The sequence below is a fragment of the Hypomesus nipponensis genome, chromosome 3 (assembly GCF_054491055.1).
Source record: "Hypomesus nipponensis isolate SF chromosome 3, ASM5449105v1, whole genome shotgun sequence".
Classification (NCBI taxonomy): Eukaryota; Metazoa; Chordata; class Actinopteri; order Osmeriformes; family Osmeridae; genus Hypomesus; species Hypomesus nipponensis.
In genome coordinates this window covers 5,367,034-5,388,798 of record NC_140363.1, presented here as the reverse complement: position 1 = coordinate 5,388,798, position 21,765 = coordinate 5,367,034, and the positions used below count along the sequence as shown (strand labels likewise).

Below are 21,765 nucleotides of genomic sequence, written 5' to 3'. Positions count from 1 at the left end.
CATCACCACTCTCACAGGAGTTTAGACTGCAGTGTTGACTTACTAAAATGACTAATGTTATTGTCTTCATTTCAAACTAATGGCCCCCATCCCCTCCGGTCGAAAACTTTTTGACCCTTTGTCCTCCTTTACAGGGTCATGCTTCTGGTCACCCTAGACCGCCTCCCCAATTTGTCTTCCCTTGCGTACTCATACCTGTGATATCTGCAAAAGGACTGCTAAAGTTTGAAGCTGGTTTAGTTAGCATACCAACTCCACATTTATTTTGTTGTTACTTGTTAGGCTATAGGTTTACTTATTATATATTTAAGTAGGCTACTTTTAACCATTAATATATTGTTACATTTAAATAATTTTGAGAAAAAAAAAATCTAAAAGAGCCTTTCTTTGATGTAATTCTTCAGTTTTTCAAGAATCGGAATAAGAATCGTTAAGGAATCAGAATCGTTTTAAAAGTACCGGTTCGACACCGGTATCGTAAAAATCCAAGCGATCGTCCTGAGGCCTGGTCCTGAGGCCTGGTCCTGAGGCCTGGTCCTGAGGCCTGGTCCTGAGGCCTGGTCCTGAGGCCTGGTCCTGAGGCCTGGTCCGGAGGCCTGGTCCGGAGGCCTGGTCCGGAGGCCTGGTCCTGAGGCCTGGTCCTGAGGCCTGGTCCGGAGGCCTGGTCCGGAGGCCTGGTCCGGAGGCCTGGTCCGGAGGCCTGGTCCTGAGGCCTGGTCCTGAGGCCTGAGCCTCATTGGTTCTCGTCATGGTCCTAACCCTTCTATAGATCCAGAACAGGATTGGGTTTCTGGGTCTCTGAATATGACGAAGCTGCGCCACTTTTCTTCCTAAGGCCTTTCTCTGCTCCATGACAGTGACCGTTTAATGGTTCCGCTTTCACATCCCATTACTCCTTACGACACAGTTAAACACTCCCATCACACATGAACATGAAACTTCTTACATGTTGTGCTGTGCTGACCCCTGTCAGGCAGAAGTTGGCATTGCATCTTGATTTCCAGTCAGCTAAATGCTGTGGATAGTTTAGTGTTTGTAAGGGTGTTATGAATTTGATAGATTGATATTAATAAATAGTATATGTATAGTTACAACCAGGAAATCAGGCTTTTCACAGTTTGATAAGAGATATTACTGCGCATACACATGGATTATCAGTAAACGCGTCAATTCATGTAACATGTCAATACAATTCGAAGCATCGTTACTAAAACATTAAGTATCCACTTTATATTGTCTTGCTGCAAGTTAGCTTGCCAGAATTTCATTCATTTAGAAAACCCTTTGAATAAAGCTGATTCCAACAACTGTAACAGAAATGTCCCACTGATGCAACAGTTCAATATTAAAGCAATAAACCCCAATAGGGTGTGCTATATCGCCATTCTCCAATGACCCACGAGATGTGTTGGTCAACGGCACAAGGCGCATAACCCACGGCTGATTTGGAGATACACCCGCGTTCATTTGGCTTTCATCCAAAGTGACGTACAAAGGGGGATTTCAACCTGCAGCCTCTGGATCAGCAGTCACATTCTCTACCGCTAAGCTGTACCCATCCACCATGCTGATGGTGTGGTTGACGTTCTCGTGTTTTGATGGGTTTTTTTTTCCATCAACAGGACCTGATCCTGGACCAGACCATAGAGAAGGTGTCGTTCTGCGCTCCAGACCGTAACTTTGAGCGTGCGTTCTCCTACATCTGCAGGGACGGCACCACGCGCCGCTGGATCTGTCACTGCTTCATGGCCATCAAAGACTCCGTAAGAGATCAGCACCCAACACAACGACGGCCTCCAGCACGGCCTCGTTTGAATGTTGAATGAATGAAAACCTTTATTGCCACGAGGGGAATTTGTTTTGCACCAAGAGCTTAAGAACAGAGATACATTCAACACTGCAGGCAGGACAGTACAGTGGACACAACACAATTATTAAAAAGTACAGCGAGACAATAAATGCAAGAAAAAAAATAATACAAAGATTAAAAAACTCAAGAACAGCCTCCACCAGATACCAGGTCATCCAGCCCTCCTCCCAGCCTAGCCCTCCTCCTCCACCCCCAGCCCTCCACCTCCACCCCCCAGCCCTCCTCCACGTCCCAGCCCTCCACCCCCCAGCCCTCCACCTCCAGCCCTCCTCCACGTCCCAGCCCTCCACCCCCCAGCCCTCCACCCCCCAGCCCTCCACCTCCAGCCCTCCTCCACGCCCCAGCCCTCCACCCCCCAGCCCTCCACCTCCACCCCCCAGCCCTCCTCCACGCCCCAGCCCTCCACCCCCCAGCCCTCCTCCTCCACCCCCCAGCCCTCCTCCCAGCCCAGCTCAGCTCCGTGTTCCCCCCAGGGAGAGCGTCTGAGCCATGCCGTGGGCTGTGCCTTCGCCGCCTGTCTGGAGCGCAAGCAGAAGAGGGAGAAGGAGTGCGGCGTCACGGCAACCTTCGACGCCAACAGAACCACCTTCACCCGCGAGGGCTCCTTCCGCGTCACCACGGCGACAGAGGCGGCCGAGCGGGAGGAAGTGATGAGACAGCTGCAGGAGAAGAAAGGTGAGTGTGTCCGGGACGCCAGGAAGCATTCTGACGGCACAGACTCACGATGGGTTGTCACTGCAGCTGTGTTTCGACCAATCTGTCCACACAGGGTGGGTGTACTCTGCTCTGATAGGCTACCGTTTAGCAGTTTTGAAACGTCTGCTCTGACTGGTCATATGCATTCATATGCATTCTATTAGCTGAGCGTCACTGAACTTCTGAGTCCTTATTAATGGACGGAAAACTATGTCAGTATACTACTGTACCCGTACGTGTCCGATTCCTGAAGCTCTGATCCCCCCCCCCCCCCCCCCAGCCGAGACGGACGTCAAGACGTCACTTCCTGTGAGCTCGGCCCCGAGCGTGCCCCCCTCCTCGGCCCCCCTCCAGGGGCCCCCCTCCCCCTCCTCGTCTCCCCCCCTGTCCGCGCATGGCCTCGGGCCCCAGGCCATCCCCCGCAGGCACGCCCCCGTGGAGGCGCTGGCCCGCCAGGGCTCGTTCCGGGGCTTTCCGGCGCTCAGCCAGAAGACCTCGCCCTTCAAGCGCCAGATGTCACTGCGCATCGGCGAGCTGCCGTCCACGATGCAGCGCAAGTCCGACTTCCCCATGAAGAACACAGGTGAGACCCGGCCCCAGCTTGTCTCTCTTTCTCTCTCACACACACACACACACACACACACATACAGGTCTGTTTAGCCCGTCTGAGGGCTTTCTGGTATGTCCACGTACAGTTGTGTGTGTGTGTGTGTGTGTGTGCCTGTGTGTGCGTGTGCCTGTGTGTGTGTGTGTGATCGTGAGACTACGTGTGTGTGAGCGTGAGAGCTGTGAGTGTTGCTGACGGCTGCTGTGTTGTGCTGCAGTGCCGGAGGTGGAGGGCGAGGGCGACAGCATCAGCTCTCTGTGCACCCAGATCACCTCGGCGTTCAGCGGGCCGCCCGAAGACCCCTTCTCCTCAGCGCCCATGCCCAGACCTGCCACCTCGCCCCAGTCTCCCGTCGCCCCAGGTAACCATGCCGACCCCGCCAATTAACCCCTAACCCTGTGTGTGAGCACGAGAGAGGGCTTGTGTGTGTGTGAGGATGCCTCTAAAGTCTTGTCTGAGTTCATGCTTTTAACCTTTTTGTTTATTTATTCATCCTTTTTATCTCCGTCACAACTATTAATCTGTACATTTTCCATTGCATGTGAGCGATGTTTCTTTCTAACACGATCAGTACACGACATACACCTGCTTGCCTATACTAGCTACCATCTCTTCTCTGCTGTAGTGAGTGGAACAGCGCCTGCCTTCCCTGTTGCTGCTGTAGCTAACCCCCCTGCCCTGCCCCCTCCACTGCCTGCCCGAGACACTAACCCCTGGGCCAAGACCCCAGCGGGGGCCCCTGCCTCGGCCCACCCAGGTAAGGAGTCCGGAGGGAGGCCCCCTGCCAATAAACCGTCTGACCCATTCAGTGTGTGTGGAGATTTGACATTTAATTCGTCACACAAATCGTGAATTAGACGGTGAAAGTACAGCAGATCATCACGGGTCAGACGTGCATCGTTCTCACAGTATTTCTGGGGTCGGAGTCATGGAACGTATGTATTCACCTGATTCACTTTCTCATTCCCAGCCGCAGGAGGCGATTGGACGAGCCCCGTGATCGTGGCCCCGCCCCCCTCGTCCTCGCCCGCACTGCCCTCCCACAGGCGCACGCCGTCAGAGGCCGACCGCTGGCTGGAGGAAGTCACCAAGTCGGTCCGTGCCCCCCAGCCTTCCCCCCTCCTGACCCCAGCCCCACCCGCCCCCCAGCACTCACCCCTCCTGGCTCCGGCCCACCACGCCACCCAGCCCTTCCCCACCCCCGTGATGACAGCCCCCACCCAGGTGGCCTTCATGCCCTCCGCGGTGCCCCTGGTGCCTCCCCGCCAGCCCGTCTACCACCCCCAGCCTCCGGGTCCTTACCCCATGTCCAACGGGCTGGCCTATGCCCAGCCCAGCGTACCCGTGGTGGGCATCACGCCCTCCCAGATGGTGGCCAACGTGTTCGGCTCGGCCGGGCATCCCCAGCCCTACCCTCCCCCCCCGGCCTCGTTACCCACGTACGATGGCCTGGCGCCCTGCCACCTCAGCCCCTTCACCAAGCCCCTCCCACCTTCCGCCGCCATCTCCAGCCCCTTCCAGCCTCCCAACGGCAGTGTGGCCTTCAACGGCGCCGAGAGCTGGGCCTCCAGCGCTCCCCAGCCCCCCGCGCCCTGCCCCCCGGCCCCGCCCCAGGCCGACGCCTTCGAGGCGCAGTGGGCCGCCCTGGAGAGCCGCTCCCGCCAGCGCACCACGCCCTCACCCACAAACCCCTTCTCCAGCGAGCTGCACAAGACCTTCGAGATCCAGCTATAGAGACTGAGAGTGTTGAGGAGGGGAGGGGGGCGGGGGGGGAGGGGAGGGGGGGGGAAGGATGCGCTGGATACACAGACTGTAGCACTGAGCGGGAGGGGAGGAGGGGAGGATGGGGGAGGGGGAGGAGATTCAAACCCTTCCCTCCCTCCCTCCTTCCCTTCTTGGTCTGGAGGGACAACCCGAGCAGAGAGGAGGTGAGCAGGGACAGGGGAGGAGGGTGCGTCCTCTGCCGTGCTTCTCCAGCATAAGGGGAACGAGCAGCGTGGCTCCCCGGCGTGTCGTCACCGCCTCCTCCCTCATGGTTGTTCTTCAGCTCCGGGGCTGGCGTCGTCATGACCCTGAGGAGGGGAACCCCCGTTCCATCTCTGGAGACACCCCACTTCCTCCACGCCCTGCAGCTGCTCCCCCTGACCTCCAGGTGCTGCTCACAGCGCCCCCTGCTGGCTGGAGGGGGAGCTCTCAGCCACCTGGCAGAAGGACTGCAGCACTGTAGAGAACTGAGCTTCCAGACGACAAGCTCTCCTTCGCCTTCAAAATCAGAAGGGGAAGAGAGAGAGAATGCCAAAATCTTTATTTTTATGCATTAAGTATATTTTAAATAGCTTTGGAATCTTAACAGAAGAGTTGTAAGTAATCTTGCCAAAGGCACAGGCTAGCTACAATGAATTGAGTGGATGTGTGTGCGAACAAGAGAAATGACCATATATTAGACATGAATATATATATATATATATATATATGTATATATATCTATAAAGAATCTATACTGTACACACAGCCCATGACCGTGCTGATTTGTAATGTGATGTAAAGAGAGATTGAGTGAAGGGACAGCTGTTTTACTATCTTTTTTTTATCTGTATTTTTGCTTTGTTTGGGTCCGGTGATTGGATGTGCATGTCACTGTAAATAGGTTATCATTGCTGCAACAATCACTGTGGAGCCAGCCTCGACTACCACTGATCTCTCCTTTCATGCCGTGGATTTTATTGTTTTTACTGGTGTAGTACTTTTTAGTATTCACTGAATTGTACCCCCTGCACCTCATCTTAATTTTCTTTTTGTGCGTCAACCTTTTTTTTTATATTTTAAATGTCATCTGCCATCTCCCCGTTTCATAGCGTTATTTGTATTTCATTTTTTTTTTGCATTACATGAGTTGATCCGTCGGTTTTGCACAAGCACTAAAGTAGTGGATGATTTGGCCACACAGGTGATAATGATGACCAGGGGTCAATGGCTGTGGATGTGGGTAGGTTCACCCTGAGGCCACAGTACCGCTCTGACCTCTGAACTTTGTGTGGATCTGAGGCTTCGGTGGAAGGAGAGGAGGATATTCATTTGTTGGTCTCACTCTAATCTGTCAATCTTTTTTTAATCAAACCTGTGAATATGATCTATTCTCTGATCTAGTTTTTCTCCATTTTGTAATTATTTCATTACTTTATTCCATCTCTTTAAAGAAATATTGAAGCTAAAAAGATTGAATAAATTGATGGTGGTAGAGGAAAACGGTTTGTCTTTCTTGCCTCTTCATGTGTTGTCTAATGATGACGTCACTCGCTCACACGTGACAAACTGTAGTCCTGTTGAATGAAACAACCTAATCACTGGCTTGTATGAATTTAAATCTCAAGAAAATATTGAGAAATCTTTAGGGGTGGGAAAATTATAATAAATAAATGTGAGATTACAATAGGTTGTGTTGCCAAAGGCAAGCACACCTTTTTAAATTGTTTTTTATTTTTTTATTACAAGAACAAAAGTGTAAAAACGTGTGTGTGTGTGTGTGTGTGTATAAAAACATAAGATACAGTCAGATATTATATAAAGACAATATTTGAAGTAAAATGAATACAAATGGATTATAAAGTCATTATAAAGGTACAGGGGTTACAGTAAAGAAGCTGTCGTATTTCATTTTTGGGGTCTTTTACATATTGAAGTGACTTTGATAGTAATGTAAGCACACCTAATAAATGAGTAGGCCAGGTGCAGTGACGCAGAGAATAATTTTCCTTTAAGCACCGAACATTACGTGGGGGCGCCCGCGCCTGGCTTCCGTCACCATCATAAATAGAGCCGGAGGAAATGGATCACCAGCAACGAGAATCGAGTGTACATGTGCAAGCTATCAGCTGGCGTTGTGTTATGGAGTCGCCGTAACCGCACAGGTAAGTGAGACTTGAAACTTGCAAAACGTGAGACATGCACGCACTTATTAACTTGTGTTAGCCTAATGAATGTTGGAGCAACGGAGTGAGACAGTCCTGTTGTCAAGCTCCTGACGCAGCTAACGTTAGCTACTCAAGCTAGCCTGCTAGCTCAGCTGGTTAGCTCAAACTCGGGTGAACCGTTAGTTCTCCTAACGTAGTGACATTCTTCTGTTATGGCAAACCAATTCGCATGTACATGTATTGAAACTGATGACACCAACCAAATGAAATGAGTTGCGCTTCATCGTCCTGGATACTTCTTGCTCTCTGTTTAACACTGGCCTCATCATGAATGTGTTGCCTTGACTTGATGCGGGTACGCATGACGTGACTAGCAACCCACGTCAGTTATAACTTCAACGTGTGATGGTATTGACATTGGACAGAAGTTGGTAAACATTGTAACTGAAAGTTAAGTGTTTTAACTACACCGATGACCTGAACCTTGTAGCCTATCTAAGACAGATTTGAATAAGAACACAAACCCCACATGCATGTTTTTCGTGTTCCTCATTTGTGTGATTTGTTTGTTTATTTAAGAGACCAGCCCTTCACAATCATACAGCATCACCCAAGACACCCCCTCCCTCCACTAGTCAGAAAGCAAGATGTCCCGACACAGCCCCATAACCACAGCAGTTGTGACACTGCTGGGGGCAGCATTAGGAGGTCTGCTCATATGGCGCACCCTGCGGGCACAGAAGAAGAAGAAGTCACTTCCGCAGGGACGGAAGGAGGCGGGTTCCCTGGAAGAACCCGTCACGCCGGAGCCTGCCCCCCCGGTGATGGAGCGCCAGCCCTCAAGGCTGCCCGCCTCCCTGCCCTGCCCAGAGCAGCTGCTGGGGGGGACCCCCGTGATGGTGAACTCCCAGGAGGACTGGGACAAGCTGTGGCCCTCGCTGCAGAGCGACCTGGCTCTCTTCCCTGTCCTGGGACTGGACTGCGAATGGGTTAAGTTCAACGGCGTAAGGATACCTTTTGCATGTCCTCCAGAAAAGGCCAAGGAAACCAATCGGTGCTGTGAGGGATTCTAACCCTGACACTGGTCCTGCCCTCCTCCCCAGGTGTCCGTGAAGGGCCGCACCTCGGCCGTGTCCCTCCTCCAGATGGCGTCCTACTCGGGCCGCTGTGTCCTGGTGCGCCTGCAGCCTTTCCGTGGCGGTCAGCAGGCCCTGCCCCTCAGCCTCACGGAGGTCCTTCGCGACCCCCGCGTCTTGAAGGTGGGCGTCGGCTGCTACGAGGATGGCAAGCGACTGACCCGAGACTACGGCCTGTCCCTGGGCTGCACCCTGGACCTGAGATACCTCGCCTTGAGACAGAAGTACGCCCACGTTCTGCTTCCTAACCGCGTGTGTGCGTGCGTGCGTGTGTGTGTGTTAGAGATGCATGTATACTGATGCATGAAGGGACAGAGATCTGTATATGCTGTGTTTGTGCACAGGCAGGTGGTGCTGAACAACGGCTTGAGTCTGAAGTCTCTGGCAGCCGACCTCCTCAGCGTCTCTCTGGACAAATCTCTAGAGCTGCGCTGCAGTGACTGGGAGGCCGACAGACTCACCCTGGAGCAGGTAGCTATAGCAGCGCCCCCCCCCCCCCACCTCTCAGCGCCCTCACCCTGGAGCAGGTAGCTATAGCAGCGCCCCCCCCCCCCCTCTCAGCGCCCTCACCCTGGAGCAGGTAGCTATAGCAGCGCCCCCCCCCCCCCTCTCAGCGCCCTCACCCTGGAGCAGGTAGCTATAGCAGCGCCCCCCCCCCCCCCCACCTCTCAGCGCCCTCACCCTGGAGCAGGTAGCTATAGCAGCGCCCCCCCCCCCTCTCAGCGCCCTCACCCTGGAGCAGGTAGCTATAGCAGCGCCCCCCCCCCCCCCTCTCAGCGCCCTCACCCTGGAGCAGGTAGCTATAGCAGCGCCCCCCCCCCACCTCTCAGCGCCCTCACCCTGGAGCAGGTAGCTATAGCAGCGCCCCCCCCCCACCTCTCAGCGCCCTCACCCTGGAGCAGGTAGCTATAGCAGCGCCCCCCCCCCCCCCCCCCCCCCTCTCAGCGCCCTCACCCTGGAGCAGGTAGCTATAGCAATGACTCTGGAGCTGGTAGCCATAGCAACAACCCTTCAGCACCCTCACCCTGGAGCAGGTAGCAATAGCAACAATCCTGGAGCAGGTTGCCGTAGCTATGACCCTTGGCCCTCGACCCTTACCAGTCAGTCCACCAGTCATTTATTCATAGAGCACATTTAAAATCAACAATGGAGAGCCAAAGGTATAAACCAGATGATTCTGGCGAGTAAAACCTAGATGGGCCATCGGATAAACATTGGTGGTTCACTGATTGGTGGTTCACTGACCCTAGATGGCCTATGCTGCCCGGGACGCCCAGGTCTCCATCGCCCTGTTTTTCCACCTCCTGGGCCTCAGCTCAGAGGTCCAGGCCTTGGACGACGACGGCGGCAGTGTCCACACCCAGCTGTGGGGGCGCTGCCAGGGCCTGGTGGACGTGCCCTTCAGGGCCAGGGCCGGAGGAGAGGGGGAGGACAAGGAAGGGGAGAGGAAACGACGCAGCAGGAAACCCACGGTGGAGAGCCCAGTGTCTGGAGACCAGCAAGTTCCAGACCCACGCAAGAACAAGAGGAAACCACTAGGTGTGGGCTACTCTGCCAGGTGAGGAGATTATTATTTTTAGTATTATTATTATACTCTGCCAGACGAGTGATTTTTATTATTATTGTTGGGAAACTCCAGGTGAGATCTGGGCTGGGTTAGCCTCATTGTTGTACTTTGTGTGCGTGTGCTGGGTGCATCTCACAGGAAGTCTCCTCTCTATGACAACTGCTTCCTACACGCACCAGATGGTCAGCCCCTCTGCACCTGCGACAAGAAGAAGGCGAAGTGGTACCTTGATAAAGGAATAGGAGGTACACTTACCAACTCTAACCATTTTAGGAAGGAAGTTAGGCCTTGGGCATTTCGGAAGGTGTGTGTTGGAATGAAGGATAGAAAGATGAAACGGTCTGCTGCCTGACTCTTAACTCTTTGATTCCCTGAATCTGACTCTTAACTCTTTGACTCTGACTCCCTGAATCTGACCTTGAAAGAGCTGCTCAGTGAGGACCCCTTCATCGTGCGTCTGCTGTTTGAGCCGTCGGGGCGGCCAGACTCCCAGCAGGATTACTACCTGACTGCCAAGGAGAACCTGTGTGTAGTCTGTGGTAAAGCAGACTCCTACATCAGGTCTGCCCTCATCCACACATGTCTGCTATCCATCCACACATCAAGAACTCTGCCTGCATGTTTCCAGCTGCCCTTATGCCACATGTCTCTATCATCCCATCAGTAACTTTTTTTGTCTATTGCCTTCATCCCTCAGCAGCATTAATAACTCTGTCTGGTGCCTACAGGAAGAACATTGTCCCGCACGAATACAGACGCCATTTCCCCATCGAGATGAAGGACCACAACTCCCATGACATCCTGCTGCTGTGCACTTCCTGTCACGCCGCGTCCAACGTCTACGACGGCTTCCTGAAGCAGCAGCTGGCCGAGGAGCACAGCGCCCCCCAGGGGTGCGAGGAGGGCGTGCGGACGCTGGAGGACTCGGAGCGGCGCCGCGTGCGCTCCGCCGCCCGGGCTCTCCTGACCGCGGGGGAGGGGCTCCCGGAGGCGCGCCGCGACGAGCTGCAGGCCGTCATCAGGAGTTTCTACGGTGACGAGGAGGGAGAGGTCGGCGAGGAGGCACTGCAGGAGGCCGCGGGCCTGGAGACCAGGTGTGTGTGTGTGTGTTCCTGAGACTTCTTTGTGACTCACCACTGAGGAGTGAGCTGGTGTGTCTGACCGTCTTAATCCCACACGTGAGCCCTCACCTCCCGCCTGGTCTCTTGTCCCCAGGATCTTCAACGAGAGCTACGTGGCCCATGGGCTGAAGGTGGTGCGGGCGCATGCCGCGGGGGGCCTCAGGGGCCTGATGGACCTGGAGCGCCGCTGGAGGCAACACTTCCTGTCCGCCATGCAGCCACGCCACCTCCCTCCGCTCTGGGCCGTCGACCACAACCACGACAAGTTCCTGCGGAAGTATGGAGAGGACCTCCCCATCCAGTTAAACTGAGCCCCTGCTGCGCCCGGAGGCACCAGGAGAGGGCACTGTGGGCGTCCTTGGTCGAGGTGAGACGGTGTCACACAGAACTGTGCCAAACGTGATGCCAGCCTGGCATCCAGGCCCTGAAAAGACTGACCGAACCGCCTCCTGATGACCAACTGAATACCAGACATGCCACCAAGAACTCTTAACTTGACACCGCTGTCTGGAGAACACACTTGCATATGGACCTTTTTTTAATAGAAATGGATGGGGGGGGGAAATAATGTTAAAAAAAGACAAAAAAATGAATATTGATTTCACAAATTTATGGAAATTGTATTTTAAAACGAGCTGAAACCTGCTCTTAAATCTCTAACTTTGAACTGCAGGTGAACGGCCTTAATCATTTCTATGCATTTGTGTTTGTGTAAAAAGAAAAAAAAAATCAATACTTTTTTCCTCAAAGAATCTTAGGTCATTTTAAAATGTAAACAGTATTCTGAGGTCCCCTTCTGGCACACAGTAGCAGCCTCTTCTACAGCAGACCAGACAGGGTCATGGTGACCAGTCACTCTGCAACAGACCAGACAGGGTCATGGTGACCAGTCACTCTGCAACAGACCAGACAGGGTCATGGTGACCAGTCAGTCTACAGCAGACCAGACTGCGTCATGGTGACCAGTCACTCTGCAACAGACCAGACAGGGTCATGGTGACCAGTCACTCTGCAACAGACCAGACAGGGTCATGGTGACCAGTCACTCTACAGCAGACCAGACAGGGTCACGGTGACCAGTCACTCTACAGCAGACCAGACAGGGTCACGGTGACCAGTCACTCTACAGCAGATCAGACAGGGTCACGGTGACCAGTCACTCTACAGCAGACCAGACAGGGTCACGGTGACCAGTCACTCTACAGCAGACCAGACAGGGTCACGGTGACCAGTCACTCTACAGCAGATCAGACAGGGTCACGGTGACCAGTCACTCAGGTTGATGGAGGTGAAGTGTTTGACAGACTAGTTGCCATGCCAAACGTAACCTTCCTTGGCCCCGGTACGTAAGCGTCCTGGACAGAGTCTCTGCAGTTGGGACACCTCCTGACACTCATGCTAATGTGTCTCCTCCACCTGACTGGACCGTTGCTCCACCCTCATCCCATTCCATTGTCCTCCATGTTGAACAAGAGTCAAGTGCCAACCCTGATGACCTTAGTCACTCACTCTGCTGGTTAGAAAGATGGCCTTAAGAAACCCTAACCCATGTGCAAGGCAGAGATTTCCATGTTTTCCAGCATGATGGCATTTATTTATTGTTCAGAAACTGTCAGCTTTGTATTTATTTACATTTATCCAGGTGTAACCCTTGAAGCTGTTGTTTCCTTAAATTGTCAATTACATAAATAAAGATCATGTTTCTAATATTGTTCCCTTTTTTTTTTTTTGTCGTATGTTGCATAGTTGATTTGTCAAAACCGTATAGCCAGGAAAACATTTGAGGATGGAACCACCCAGAACCAGACTAGGATATCAGCGGTTATATTGGTGAGATCATTCAATATTATATTGGTGAGATCAACGCATTTCCTGGAGAAAAAAAGGGTCTCCCAATTTTCGTATTTTTTATTTTGTACAAAATCACAGTTTAATAAATAAGTCTGTAAAAAGGGTACAAAAGCTGTTCTTAACATTATATGAATCACCGTCATAACTTTCAGGTCAAAGGAGTCTAGGATTCTTACCAGTAATGACTTTTTTTTTGTTTGTTTACAATCTGTTTTTGCTGAATTAAGGCCTCTTGATTTTGGCATTAGAACAATCTGAAGTCAAATGGTTTGATCTTGTTGAATTAGAAGAACATGAGCTCCAGTGTCCTGCTTTCACAGTTCAAATACAAACAAAAATAAGGAAATAAATATAAAAATGCAAAATGGCTCAACATGCAGACATGACCACATTCTCAAGACACTATTAAAGTTCAAACATGGGCACATTTCCTAAATTCAGATTCAGTGTTAAACACAGCAGATGAACAGACGGAACATCTGGAACAAAATCTCGTACATTAGTCCGTACCTGGGGGTTCAATCCCTCAAGAAGTCAGTACTGCATCAAAACTCCTGTTTCCCTGGCATCACCAGCCAGGGATCATAACGCCGCTTATTAGGCTACTGCATATCGCACGCCCTCTCAACCCTTCAGTCACACCGGAGGGGACGGACAATGTTTCAACCCTGAAACACCAACTCTTTTTGCTCAGAGCGCTATTTCATTTCAATGTATCTATGGTTTCTAAACAGTCAAAAACAACAATACAATGCATTGACGTTGCGTTCACACATGGACTCAACGCCATTAAGGAGGATAAATGACTGCACGCATAAAAACATACTTATCATATTGCAATGCTTCAACACGTTCAGTTAAATAGCGTTCCCTTAAAGTTATAAAGCTGAACTAAAGCTAAACCAGATGGTGTAATCTTCTCGGTTGAAGTCACATGGCTGTCGTGCTTCCTTGTCTACCCACACCGCAGCTCCTGTGGGAGGTGCTGACACTCACACCAAGCAGTCGTCCTTAAAACACACACAGGTGGGATCAGCGGTCTCGTGTTCATGTCAATTACCGGTCGTTCAAGAGATTGTCAAATCAACATGAAAAAAAACTCGCCAAATCTGAAACCAGATTATTCAACCAGATTCTAATAAGGAAACCAAGGCATGTTATAAAGAGTACAACCCTTCATGAGTGTCTGTGAAACTGGCGCTACCTCTCGTTTTTTGGTCAAAGGCTGTTTAAAGATGTGTTGAACAGAAAGGACCTGGTACTGGGCAGATGAACTGTGTTAGCAGGACAAGCCTCCCCCCCCCCCCCCCCCCCCCCAATTCTCTCCCCTTTGCCTCCGCCCACTCCCTGCCTTCTCTTCTTCTTCTCCCATCTTCCCTTCCCAAACTCATCCTGCCCTCTACCCCCCCCCCCCCCCCTCCCCTCCTCCATGCTCATTATTGCTTACTGGTTAACATATACAGGAGCTCTTCCTGTCTCAGAAACCAAATGGAAAACTATAGATTGAGTTCACAGTTAGCCTCCAGCATGATTGACAGAACGTCAACTCTCTCCTTGTCTGTGAGTTTCCCCCCTCTTGGCTTCCTCCTCCAGGAGCTGTGATGGACAGGCTCCTGTGCTCCAGAGACGGCAGACACAACGTTCGCTGGTGTATATGGGATGGAGCAGGTCACATGACCTCTTTGGGGTCTGACAAGCCGAGGGGGGGATCAGGTTTGAAGAGTGCAACGTCCCTGACACCCTCCATCTCAACTGTCATCAGCCTCCCCAGCCCCTCACATCCAGGCACACATAGTCACATTAAGAAACACACACAGGCGCACACACACACACACACACACACACACTGCTTTTCTTGATCAACGTCACTCATCTTGAACACAGTTGGCACAGATGATCAAAGTAAGTACCCTGGCGGCTTAGCGCAAAGCAAAAAAACAAAACCTTTCACATTTCAACGGAATTCTCTAGAAAACTATTAAATAATCTCAGTCTACCCCTCTCCTTCTTCACCTTACTATTACTTATATACTATATGCTGATGAAGGTTACACCTGCTCTGTTTTTGACCTGTGGATGACCTTACACTACCACTAAAACTGTAAATATCTCCTATTTAAATAGATTTTCCACAAACATGTACATCAAATGAAGTATCTAACAACTACAGGACATAAATAGTGCTGCTGTCGTGTGCCCCTATCCCCCTTGGCAACCCAGAGTCTCCCAGCCCCCCCCTCCCAGTGCCCCCCCCCCCTCCTACAGGTGTCCCTCCAGGATGCTGGTGACCCCCTGGTCCAAGGCGGGAGCTTGCTGGCCACGGGGCGTGGGGGCGCTAGGACCCTGTAGACGCTGAAGCTCCAGGATGCTGTCGATGGCACTCTGCAGGTGTTCACTAAGCATGTGGTCCTCTGGGGGGGGGCGCTCGGCCGCGTGGGGCTCGGGCGGGGGCTGGCGGGGTAGGGGCTTGTAGCTCTTTAGTGTAGGGCCGCTGGAGTCTGGAGGGGGCGGAGCCCCACAGGCGGTGCGGCGCTCCAACAGAGGAGGGGCGTTGGGGGGCGCTCGCGGCGCCGCTTGCGCCCGCACTTCCGTCCGTCCGGGATGCCCAACCTCCTCAGCAGCGTTCGGAGGCGGGGCGCCATTGGATATCCCCGCCCTGGGCAGAGGACAGGGTGTCCCATTGGTCCCGTGAGGGCTCTGCTCCTTGACGATCAAGCTCCCATTGGTCAGCTGCCCGGCGTGGTTCCGTTTGAGGCCGGAGGGGGCTGAGCGTCGCGAGGGGTCACAAGCGGAGTTGAGGACAACCTTCCGGGAGCCAGACTCATGTTTGATGGTGAGCCTCAGACCCCCCCTGGTGCTGGAGCGGTAGGTCCGGAGGCCGGGCGGGCGGGTGGACAGGCGCATCCAGGCAGGGGAGGATGGGGGGCTGTCAGAGGGGACGACGGGGGAGGGGGTGTAGGCACAAGGGAGAGCGGACGATGGTGCACAAAGGTCCATCAGGAAGGACTCTGTAATAAGAAGGTTAGGGTGGGTTAGGGTGGGATAGGTTAGGGTTGGATCATGGTGGGATTTAGGTTGAGGTCAGGGTTCTGGTCGGATTCAGTGTTAATTCAGAGTCTGGCTTGGGGTTAGGATCAGGTCAGGTTTAGTATCAAGACAGGGTTGGGGTCAGGGCAATGTCAGGGTCAGGGGTCAGGGCTGGGTCAAGGTTCTATGTCAGGGTCATGGTCAGGGGTGGGTCAGGATCAGGGTCAAGAGTTGGGGATGGGTCAGGAGTTTGGGCTGGGTCAGGGCTGGGTAGAGTCATGGCTAGGTCAAGGGGCAGCGCTGGGTCAGGGGTGGGGGCTGGGTCAGGGGTCGGGGCTGGGTCAGGGCTGGGTGGGGTGACTGGGGTCCTGACCTGGGTCTCTGCGGGCCCTCCTCCTCTCCTCTCCCAGCGCCAGGCGCTCCGCCTGGAGGAACAGCCTCTCCAGCATCACCATCTCTGCAGATGGGCTCACCTGCTGGGGCAACACATGAAACAAACATACCTAAACTTGATGTGCTGGTGGTTCACAGCACAACCAGTGAGACAATACTGTAGTTGTCAGGAAAATAGAAAGTCTGTTGATTCTGGCCTGTACTTTTTACACACGCCCATACGTATGTTTCTGCAAATAGCTTCTGAAGAATGGCATGTAAATGTCAGACTCTATGCATTTCATGAGTGATCTGACAAAGATGGTAATGCCATTTAGAATTTTAAATAATAATACAAAAATATATATAGATATATATATATAGAGAGAGAGAGAGAGAGAGAGAGAGAGAGAGAGAGAGAGAGAGAGAGAGAGGGAGGGAGGGAGGGAGAAAGAGAGAGAGAGAGAGAGAGAGAGAGAGAGAGAGAGAGAGAGAGAGAGAGAGAGAGAGAGAGAGAGAGAGAGAGAGAGAGAGAGAGAGAGAGCTTAATGTTGTAATCAGTGAGAACAAGTCTCGGGAGAACATGAATGTCTTGCTGACAAACAGGCAGCAAGTGGAGAAGGTTCATGAGGGGGGGGGGGGGGGGCTGGTGGGCTGTTCTAACCTGGGCTTCCCCCACCAGTAGCTGCCTGTACTTGTTGACCATGTCCTTGGTGCGGTTCAGGAGAAACGCCGACACCGAATCAAACTGCTCGTCCACTGCAGAGAACACAGTGCAGGTCAAACACACAGGAGTCAAACGATGTGATGGCTAACATGGGCATTCCTCACTATTGACTGAACCAATAGTGAAACATTGGAACATACAGGTTCCAGGTTTACCTGAGCTGAAGTGTGTGTGTGTGGGCCCCAGGCCAGCACAGGTGTGGTAAGGGAGCAGGTTTCTCACAGCTTCCTCTAGACTGGAGAAGGGCATGCAAGGGTTAGGGTTGTGGACCGCCTCCTGGTCCAAGAACATCTGCTGCTGGAGCCTGGGTAGAACACACACACACACACACCACACGCACACACACCACACGCGCACATCAGCACAACTATCACGTAAATCGTCTTGAAGAAATGCACCTACTTTATCGTGCTTTACCTCCCCTCTCTCCCTACTCTCCCCCCCCCCCCCCCCCTCTCTTTACCTGTGTCTGCGCATGGCTGGTGTAAGGATCTCCTCCCATCTCTCCTCCGCAGGGCCTGGAACCTGGAGGACATTACAAGGACATCGTTATAGGACAAACACATCGGGGGAATGTAGTTCATCTTCAGACTGTGTCTCTCTTACCTTCACCCCTGACTGCAGATCCTGGGCCTGGGGATGGTGGAGGTGGTGACTGGGGGGCAGGGGTGGAGGGGAAGGCAGGTGGACTTCAAGACTAAAGGTTATACCCTCCATGTCCGAGATAGCAGCTGGTGGCATGTAAGATGCTGCCAAAGATGAAAATGATGAGGACGACAACAATGGTAATCATGAAGTTAGGGGAGGGAAACAATGGAGATCGCTTTACGTCTACAGAGGGATTCATTTGAGCTTCTCAAGACACACTCACTGTTTTGTGTGTGCTGCGGGACAGCAAGGGGCCCCCCCTCCATAGACATGTAGGGGGGGTCCGACTGTCCCAGAGGCCCGGAGACGCTGGGGGCCAGAGCGAGGGGGCTGCTGTACTCGGCCAGTTGGGCCTGGGGAGTTGAGCTGCCCCCTCCAGCAGCTGGAGAAGCCCTGCTGGGGGGCGGGGTGATGTCCAGGGCCTGGTCCAGGGGTGAGCAGAGCACGGCCGGGTCCTGGCTCTCAGACCCCAGAGGAGAGGTCATCCCACAGGGGTGGGTCAGCGCAGACAGTCCCCCGGTCAGCTCCTGGTTGGTCAGGAGAGGTAGGGCTCCGGAGGCCTCACCAATGAGTGAAGGCGTGGGGGGCGGGTCCTCTGTCTGATTGGCCAGGGGTGAGGTGTGAGGCTCCTCGGGCTCCAGGGGCAGAGCAGCCCTGACTGCCTCAGCTGATGGGCTGGGACACAGATGCTTCTGCTGGGGTGGAGAGAATCATCACATGGAAATGGCACAGGCAGGTTATCCTTTCAGCTTGTTTTGATATTTAGCATGACAGAGTACCGCCACACCTAAATGGCAGCCTTAGCCTGCCCTTTCATATTTAATAAAGAGAAAGGTGTGAGTGGGGGATTTTTGATGATCATTTATTAACATTTAACGTTTCAGGGAGTCAGATGGCTGAGCGGTTAGGGAATCGGGCTAGTAACTGAAGGTTGCCAGCTCGATTCCCGGCTGTGCCAAATGACGTTGTGTCCTTGGGCAAGGCACTTCACCCTACTTGCCTCGGGAAGAATGTCCCTGTACTTACTGTAAGTCGCTCTGGATAAGAGCGTCTGCTAAATGACTAAATGTGTAAATGTAAGGTTTCTTCAAACCCTCGAAGTGAACATGGCCAATTATCATCCACAACATCATACTTCAAAAAAGCTCTAATTTGTAAGAAATTTTTGTAAAAAACGTTTTTAACCACTCTGGGCAAAAATTGCTTTTGCAAAGATTTGTCGGAATTATGCCCAGCATTGATGAATTTCTCAGTGCGTGAGTATTAACCATGGGAGTTGACCTGGTTTTGGCGTTTAGTTACACTTGACAGGTAGTCAACATGATGGAGAGGTGGACAGACCTGCAGAACGTGGCGGATGAAGGTCTGGGCCCCCAGGGGCACCTCCTCCAGCTTCCTGTCGCTCAGGGGCAGCATGTGTTCGGGCAGGGGGGCCGCAACAGGTGGGGGGTCGGGGCCCGGGGGGCTTGCCTGGGGGGCTGGCAGCAGGGTCACCACAGGGGGGGAGGGGGGCTGGAGACCTGGGACCAGAGACTGCTGAGCGGCGTGTTGGAGAACGTGTCTGTTTGACTGTAAGGACAAAGTCAACAAAGCAATTATCAACACCTGTGCGTAGGTTTTCTGGCAAGAGAAGCTCCTCCCCCTGTACGTAGATTTGGGACCAAAGGGTCTTCAAAATAAACTCATTCTAGTTTCAGCATCCCCTCATCTCTGCCTCCTCACACCCTTGACGTGTGGAGAGTCTCACCTGGCCCCGGTGCTGCTCCCGCTCGTCTGTTCCTCTCCTTCCCTCCAGAGACGGCCTCTCCGGGAGCAGAACCACAGACGCCTGCTGCAGGCTCAGCTGGGCCTCCGTGACCGCCGCCCTCCGGGCTGGGGCGGCGAAGGGCAGCCCCTGCACCACGGGGCCACCGTTGAGTATGGAGATGGACGTGAGGTCTGGGGGCAGCATGGTGGAGCTGTTGATCAGGGTGATGTGGTTCCCCAGGGCGGGGTTGTGGACCAGCGTGGCACGCTGGCTTTGCCCCGTTGGGGCGTAGGCAGACGCTAGCTGCGCCGGCATCTGGAAGACTGTAGGGGGTGCCGGCTGGATTTGCAAGGGGCCAGAGAGCAGGGCGCCCTGGCGCAGAGTCAGCTGCCCGGACGGCGTGGTGAACACGGGGCTGAAGTTGAGGTGGCGGTGGGGGACGGTCAGGATCTGAGAGCCGTCAACCAGGTGGCCTGCCGAGGAGGACACGCCCTGGATGGGAGGGCCCTGGGGGCCAGGTGTGAGGAGGGACCGAGGGGCACCCACAGGCTGGGACAGGGTGACAGGGGCCTGGCTGGGGAGGAGGAACTGGCCCTGGCCCTGAAAGAGGCCCTGGGGCTGCAGCACGAAGGAGCCCCCCTGGTTGAGGAGCTGCAGGCTGACAGGCTTGGGGGGCTGGGGGCCGGGTGGGGGCTGCGAGGGGGGATGGGGGCCCGGAGGAGGGGACAGCAGGATGTTGGGAGACGTGGTCCCAGGGACGAAGGTGAGACCCGAGGTGGGTTTGTGCCCGGGAGGCTTGGGGCTAATCTGTACCAGACGGGGCTGGATGCTGATGGGCAGCTTGGACTGGATGGGGAGTGGACCCCTCTGGAGCAGGATTCCCGGGCCCGGGGTGGTCCTCAGGCTGGGGGCGATGAGGGGGCGCCCTGTCAAGCTGGGGAGGGCCTTCTGGAGGAGCATGCTGGAGGCCTGGACAGGACTCAGGGAGAAGGAGGGTTCGGGGGGAGGGGCGGGGAACACGCTCCCAGGCAGGAGACCCATGAGCTGAGGAGCGGTGGGCTTCAGAGAGGGGCAGCCCGGCCCCACGGCCAGCAGGGAGGGCTGGGGAGGCTCCACCGCTGCCTGGGTGTCCCTGGGCAGGGCCGGGGGGAAGGGAACCACTTTAGGGAGGAAGGGCATGACAGGAGGGGAGAGGAGGGGGCCGGGGGCATACAGAGACAGGCCCTCCCCAGGGGGATCCAGGCCCGCCTCCAGAGCCATGGTCTGCTCCGTGATGTCGGCCTCCTGGAGACTCTGCTGGAGGATGTCACAGGCCACCTCCTCGTCCTCGGCACGCCGTGCCTGCGCTGCCCCCCCAACTCCCCCTGGGGAGGCGTCTGGCTCCGGGGACGCCAGCAGCGCCTCCTCCAGGAAGGACAGATCCACACAGCCAGGGGGGGGCGTGTCTTGGGAGGGGCTGTCCTCAGCCAATAGAGAGACAGGGCTCTGGGGGTGGAGGGGGAGAGTGGGTCAGGGATGAGGGGGAAAAGAAGGGGGAGTGTGGGTGAGGGGCAAGGGGGGAGGAAGGTTGGGGGAGAGAGGGGGGAACACAAGGAGAAAAGGAGACCATCAAGACCCAGACAGACAGCAAGACCCCAGAGGTTCCTTCGACCCTGGTGTCACCCTATAGTTTGACCCTGGTGTGACCGTAGTTTGACACCGATGTGACCCTGGCTGGAGGACCTGACAGACTCACCGGGGCGTCGGTGAGCAGGGAGGGCTCCCCAGAGGAGGAGCTGAGCAGCACGTCTTCATCCTGTAGCTGGGGGCAGAACCAGGGTTAGATGGACCATGCTCCTAATCAGCACTCAGTAACTATGACTGTCCTATCATGTCCTGTACTCCCTGCTCCACCTCACCAAACACCTCCTCTCTACATACATGTGCTGGTACTGGCTGTGTGAAAGGCAATGTTGTGTGTGTGTTTGTGTGTCTCCCTGATGGTCTTGATGGAGGGAGACCTGTGGATGTCCTTACCTCATGAGCTCCGTGGAGGAAGTCGTTCAGGGCCTGGGGATCGCTGTGACAGAAGAAGAGCTGTTACAAACCAGCCGCCTTTCTCTGTATACTGGGTACTCTCTACCTCACACACACACCACAACACGCGAGTACCTCTCTACCACACACACAACACACATTAGGTCCTACCTTCCTCACACACTCACCACAAAACATCAAGTAGACAAGTCCCATCTTCATCCTCCATGTCCACTGAGCGAGAGGGGGGAGGAGAGAGGGGGGAGGAGAGAGGGGGGAGGAGAGAGGGGGAGGAGAGAGGGGGAGCAGACGGGGAGGGGGAAGCGAGGAGAAAGATGAAAGATGGAAGGAGAGAGGAGAAAGAGACAGAGGGAGGGAGACAGACAGACAGAAGGAGTGAGAGTGAGAGTGAGAGTGAGAGTGAGAGTGAGAGTGAGAGTGTGAGTGTGAGAGAGAGAGAGAGAGAGAG

The 21,765-nt window shown here is 54.1% G+C and overlaps 3 protein-coding genes across 7 annotated transcripts in view; 2 read left to right on the top strand and 1 right to left on the bottom strand.

Moving 5' to 3' along the window:
- Positions 1 to 4,923, top strand: part of numb (NUMB endocytic adaptor protein) — a 29,727-nt gene extending 24,804 nt beyond the window's left edge. For 2 of the 3 annotated variants that reach the window (XM_084672982.1, XM_084672973.1), the window contains 6 exons: positions 1,623 to 1,763; positions 2,344 to 2,545; positions 2,847 to 3,149; positions 3,391 to 3,534; positions 3,799 to 3,930; positions 4,144 to 4,923. In XM_084672982.1, coding sequence (XP_084529108.1) covers positions 1,623 to 1,763; positions 2,344 to 2,545; positions 2,847 to 3,149; positions 3,391 to 3,534; positions 3,799 to 3,930; positions 4,144 to 4,907 — 1,686 coding nt within the window. In that variant the 3' untranslated portion in view covers positions 4,908 to 4,923. The remainder of the gene's footprint in view (positions 1 to 1,622; positions 1,764 to 2,343; positions 2,546 to 2,846; positions 3,150 to 3,390; positions 3,535 to 3,798; positions 3,931 to 4,143) is intronic. The other variant, XM_084672991.1, reaches the window with a different exon arrangement.
- Positions 4,924 to 6,944: 2,021 nt separating this feature from the next.
- Positions 6,945 to 12,850, top strand: exd2 (exonuclease 3'-5' domain containing 2). Of its 3 annotated transcripts, XR_014729802.1 has the most exons (10): positions 6,945 to 7,081; positions 7,664 to 8,088; positions 8,188 to 8,444; positions 8,565 to 8,691; positions 9,471 to 9,778; positions 9,926 to 10,032; positions 10,213 to 10,348; positions 10,516 to 10,881; positions 11,003 to 11,275; positions 12,655 to 12,850. XR_014729802.1 is itself a non-coding variant. In XM_084673016.1 (9 exons), the coding sequence occupies exons 2-9, from the start codon at positions 7,732 to 7,734 to the stop codon at positions 11,217 to 11,219; spliced, it is 1,860 nt and encodes a 619-aa protein (XP_084529142.1). In that variant the 5' UTR covers positions 6,945 to 7,081; positions 7,664 to 7,731; the 3' UTR covers positions 11,220 to 12,615. The 3 variants fall into 3 exon arrangements, 2 of the variants coding, with proteins under 2 accessions (XP_084529142.1, XP_084529130.1); XM_084673016.1 differs by lacking the exon at positions 12,655 to 12,850 and having other exon boundaries at positions 7,664 to 8,073; positions 11,003 to 12,615; XM_084673004.1 differs by lacking the exon at positions 12,655 to 12,850 and having other exon boundaries at positions 11,003 to 12,615.
- Positions 12,851 to 15,018: 2,168 nt separating this feature from the next.
- Positions 15,019 to 21,525, bottom strand: LOC146299502 (BRD4-interacting chromatin-remodeling complex-associated protein). The gene is made up of 12 exons (XM_084683158.1): positions 21,485 to 21,525; positions 21,297 to 21,339; positions 21,016 to 21,081; positions 19,281 to 20,765; positions 18,875 to 19,102; positions 17,757 to 18,228; positions 17,492 to 17,634; positions 17,349 to 17,410; positions 17,041 to 17,189; positions 16,823 to 16,917; positions 16,160 to 16,262; positions 15,019 to 15,767 (listed from the first exon to the last, which is right to left on the bottom strand). The coding sequence occupies exons 1-12, from the start codon at positions 21,523 to 21,525 to the stop codon at positions 15,019 to 15,021; spliced, it is 3,636 nt and encodes a 1,211-aa protein (XP_084539284.1).
- Positions 21,526 to 21,765: the final 240 nt, after the last annotated feature.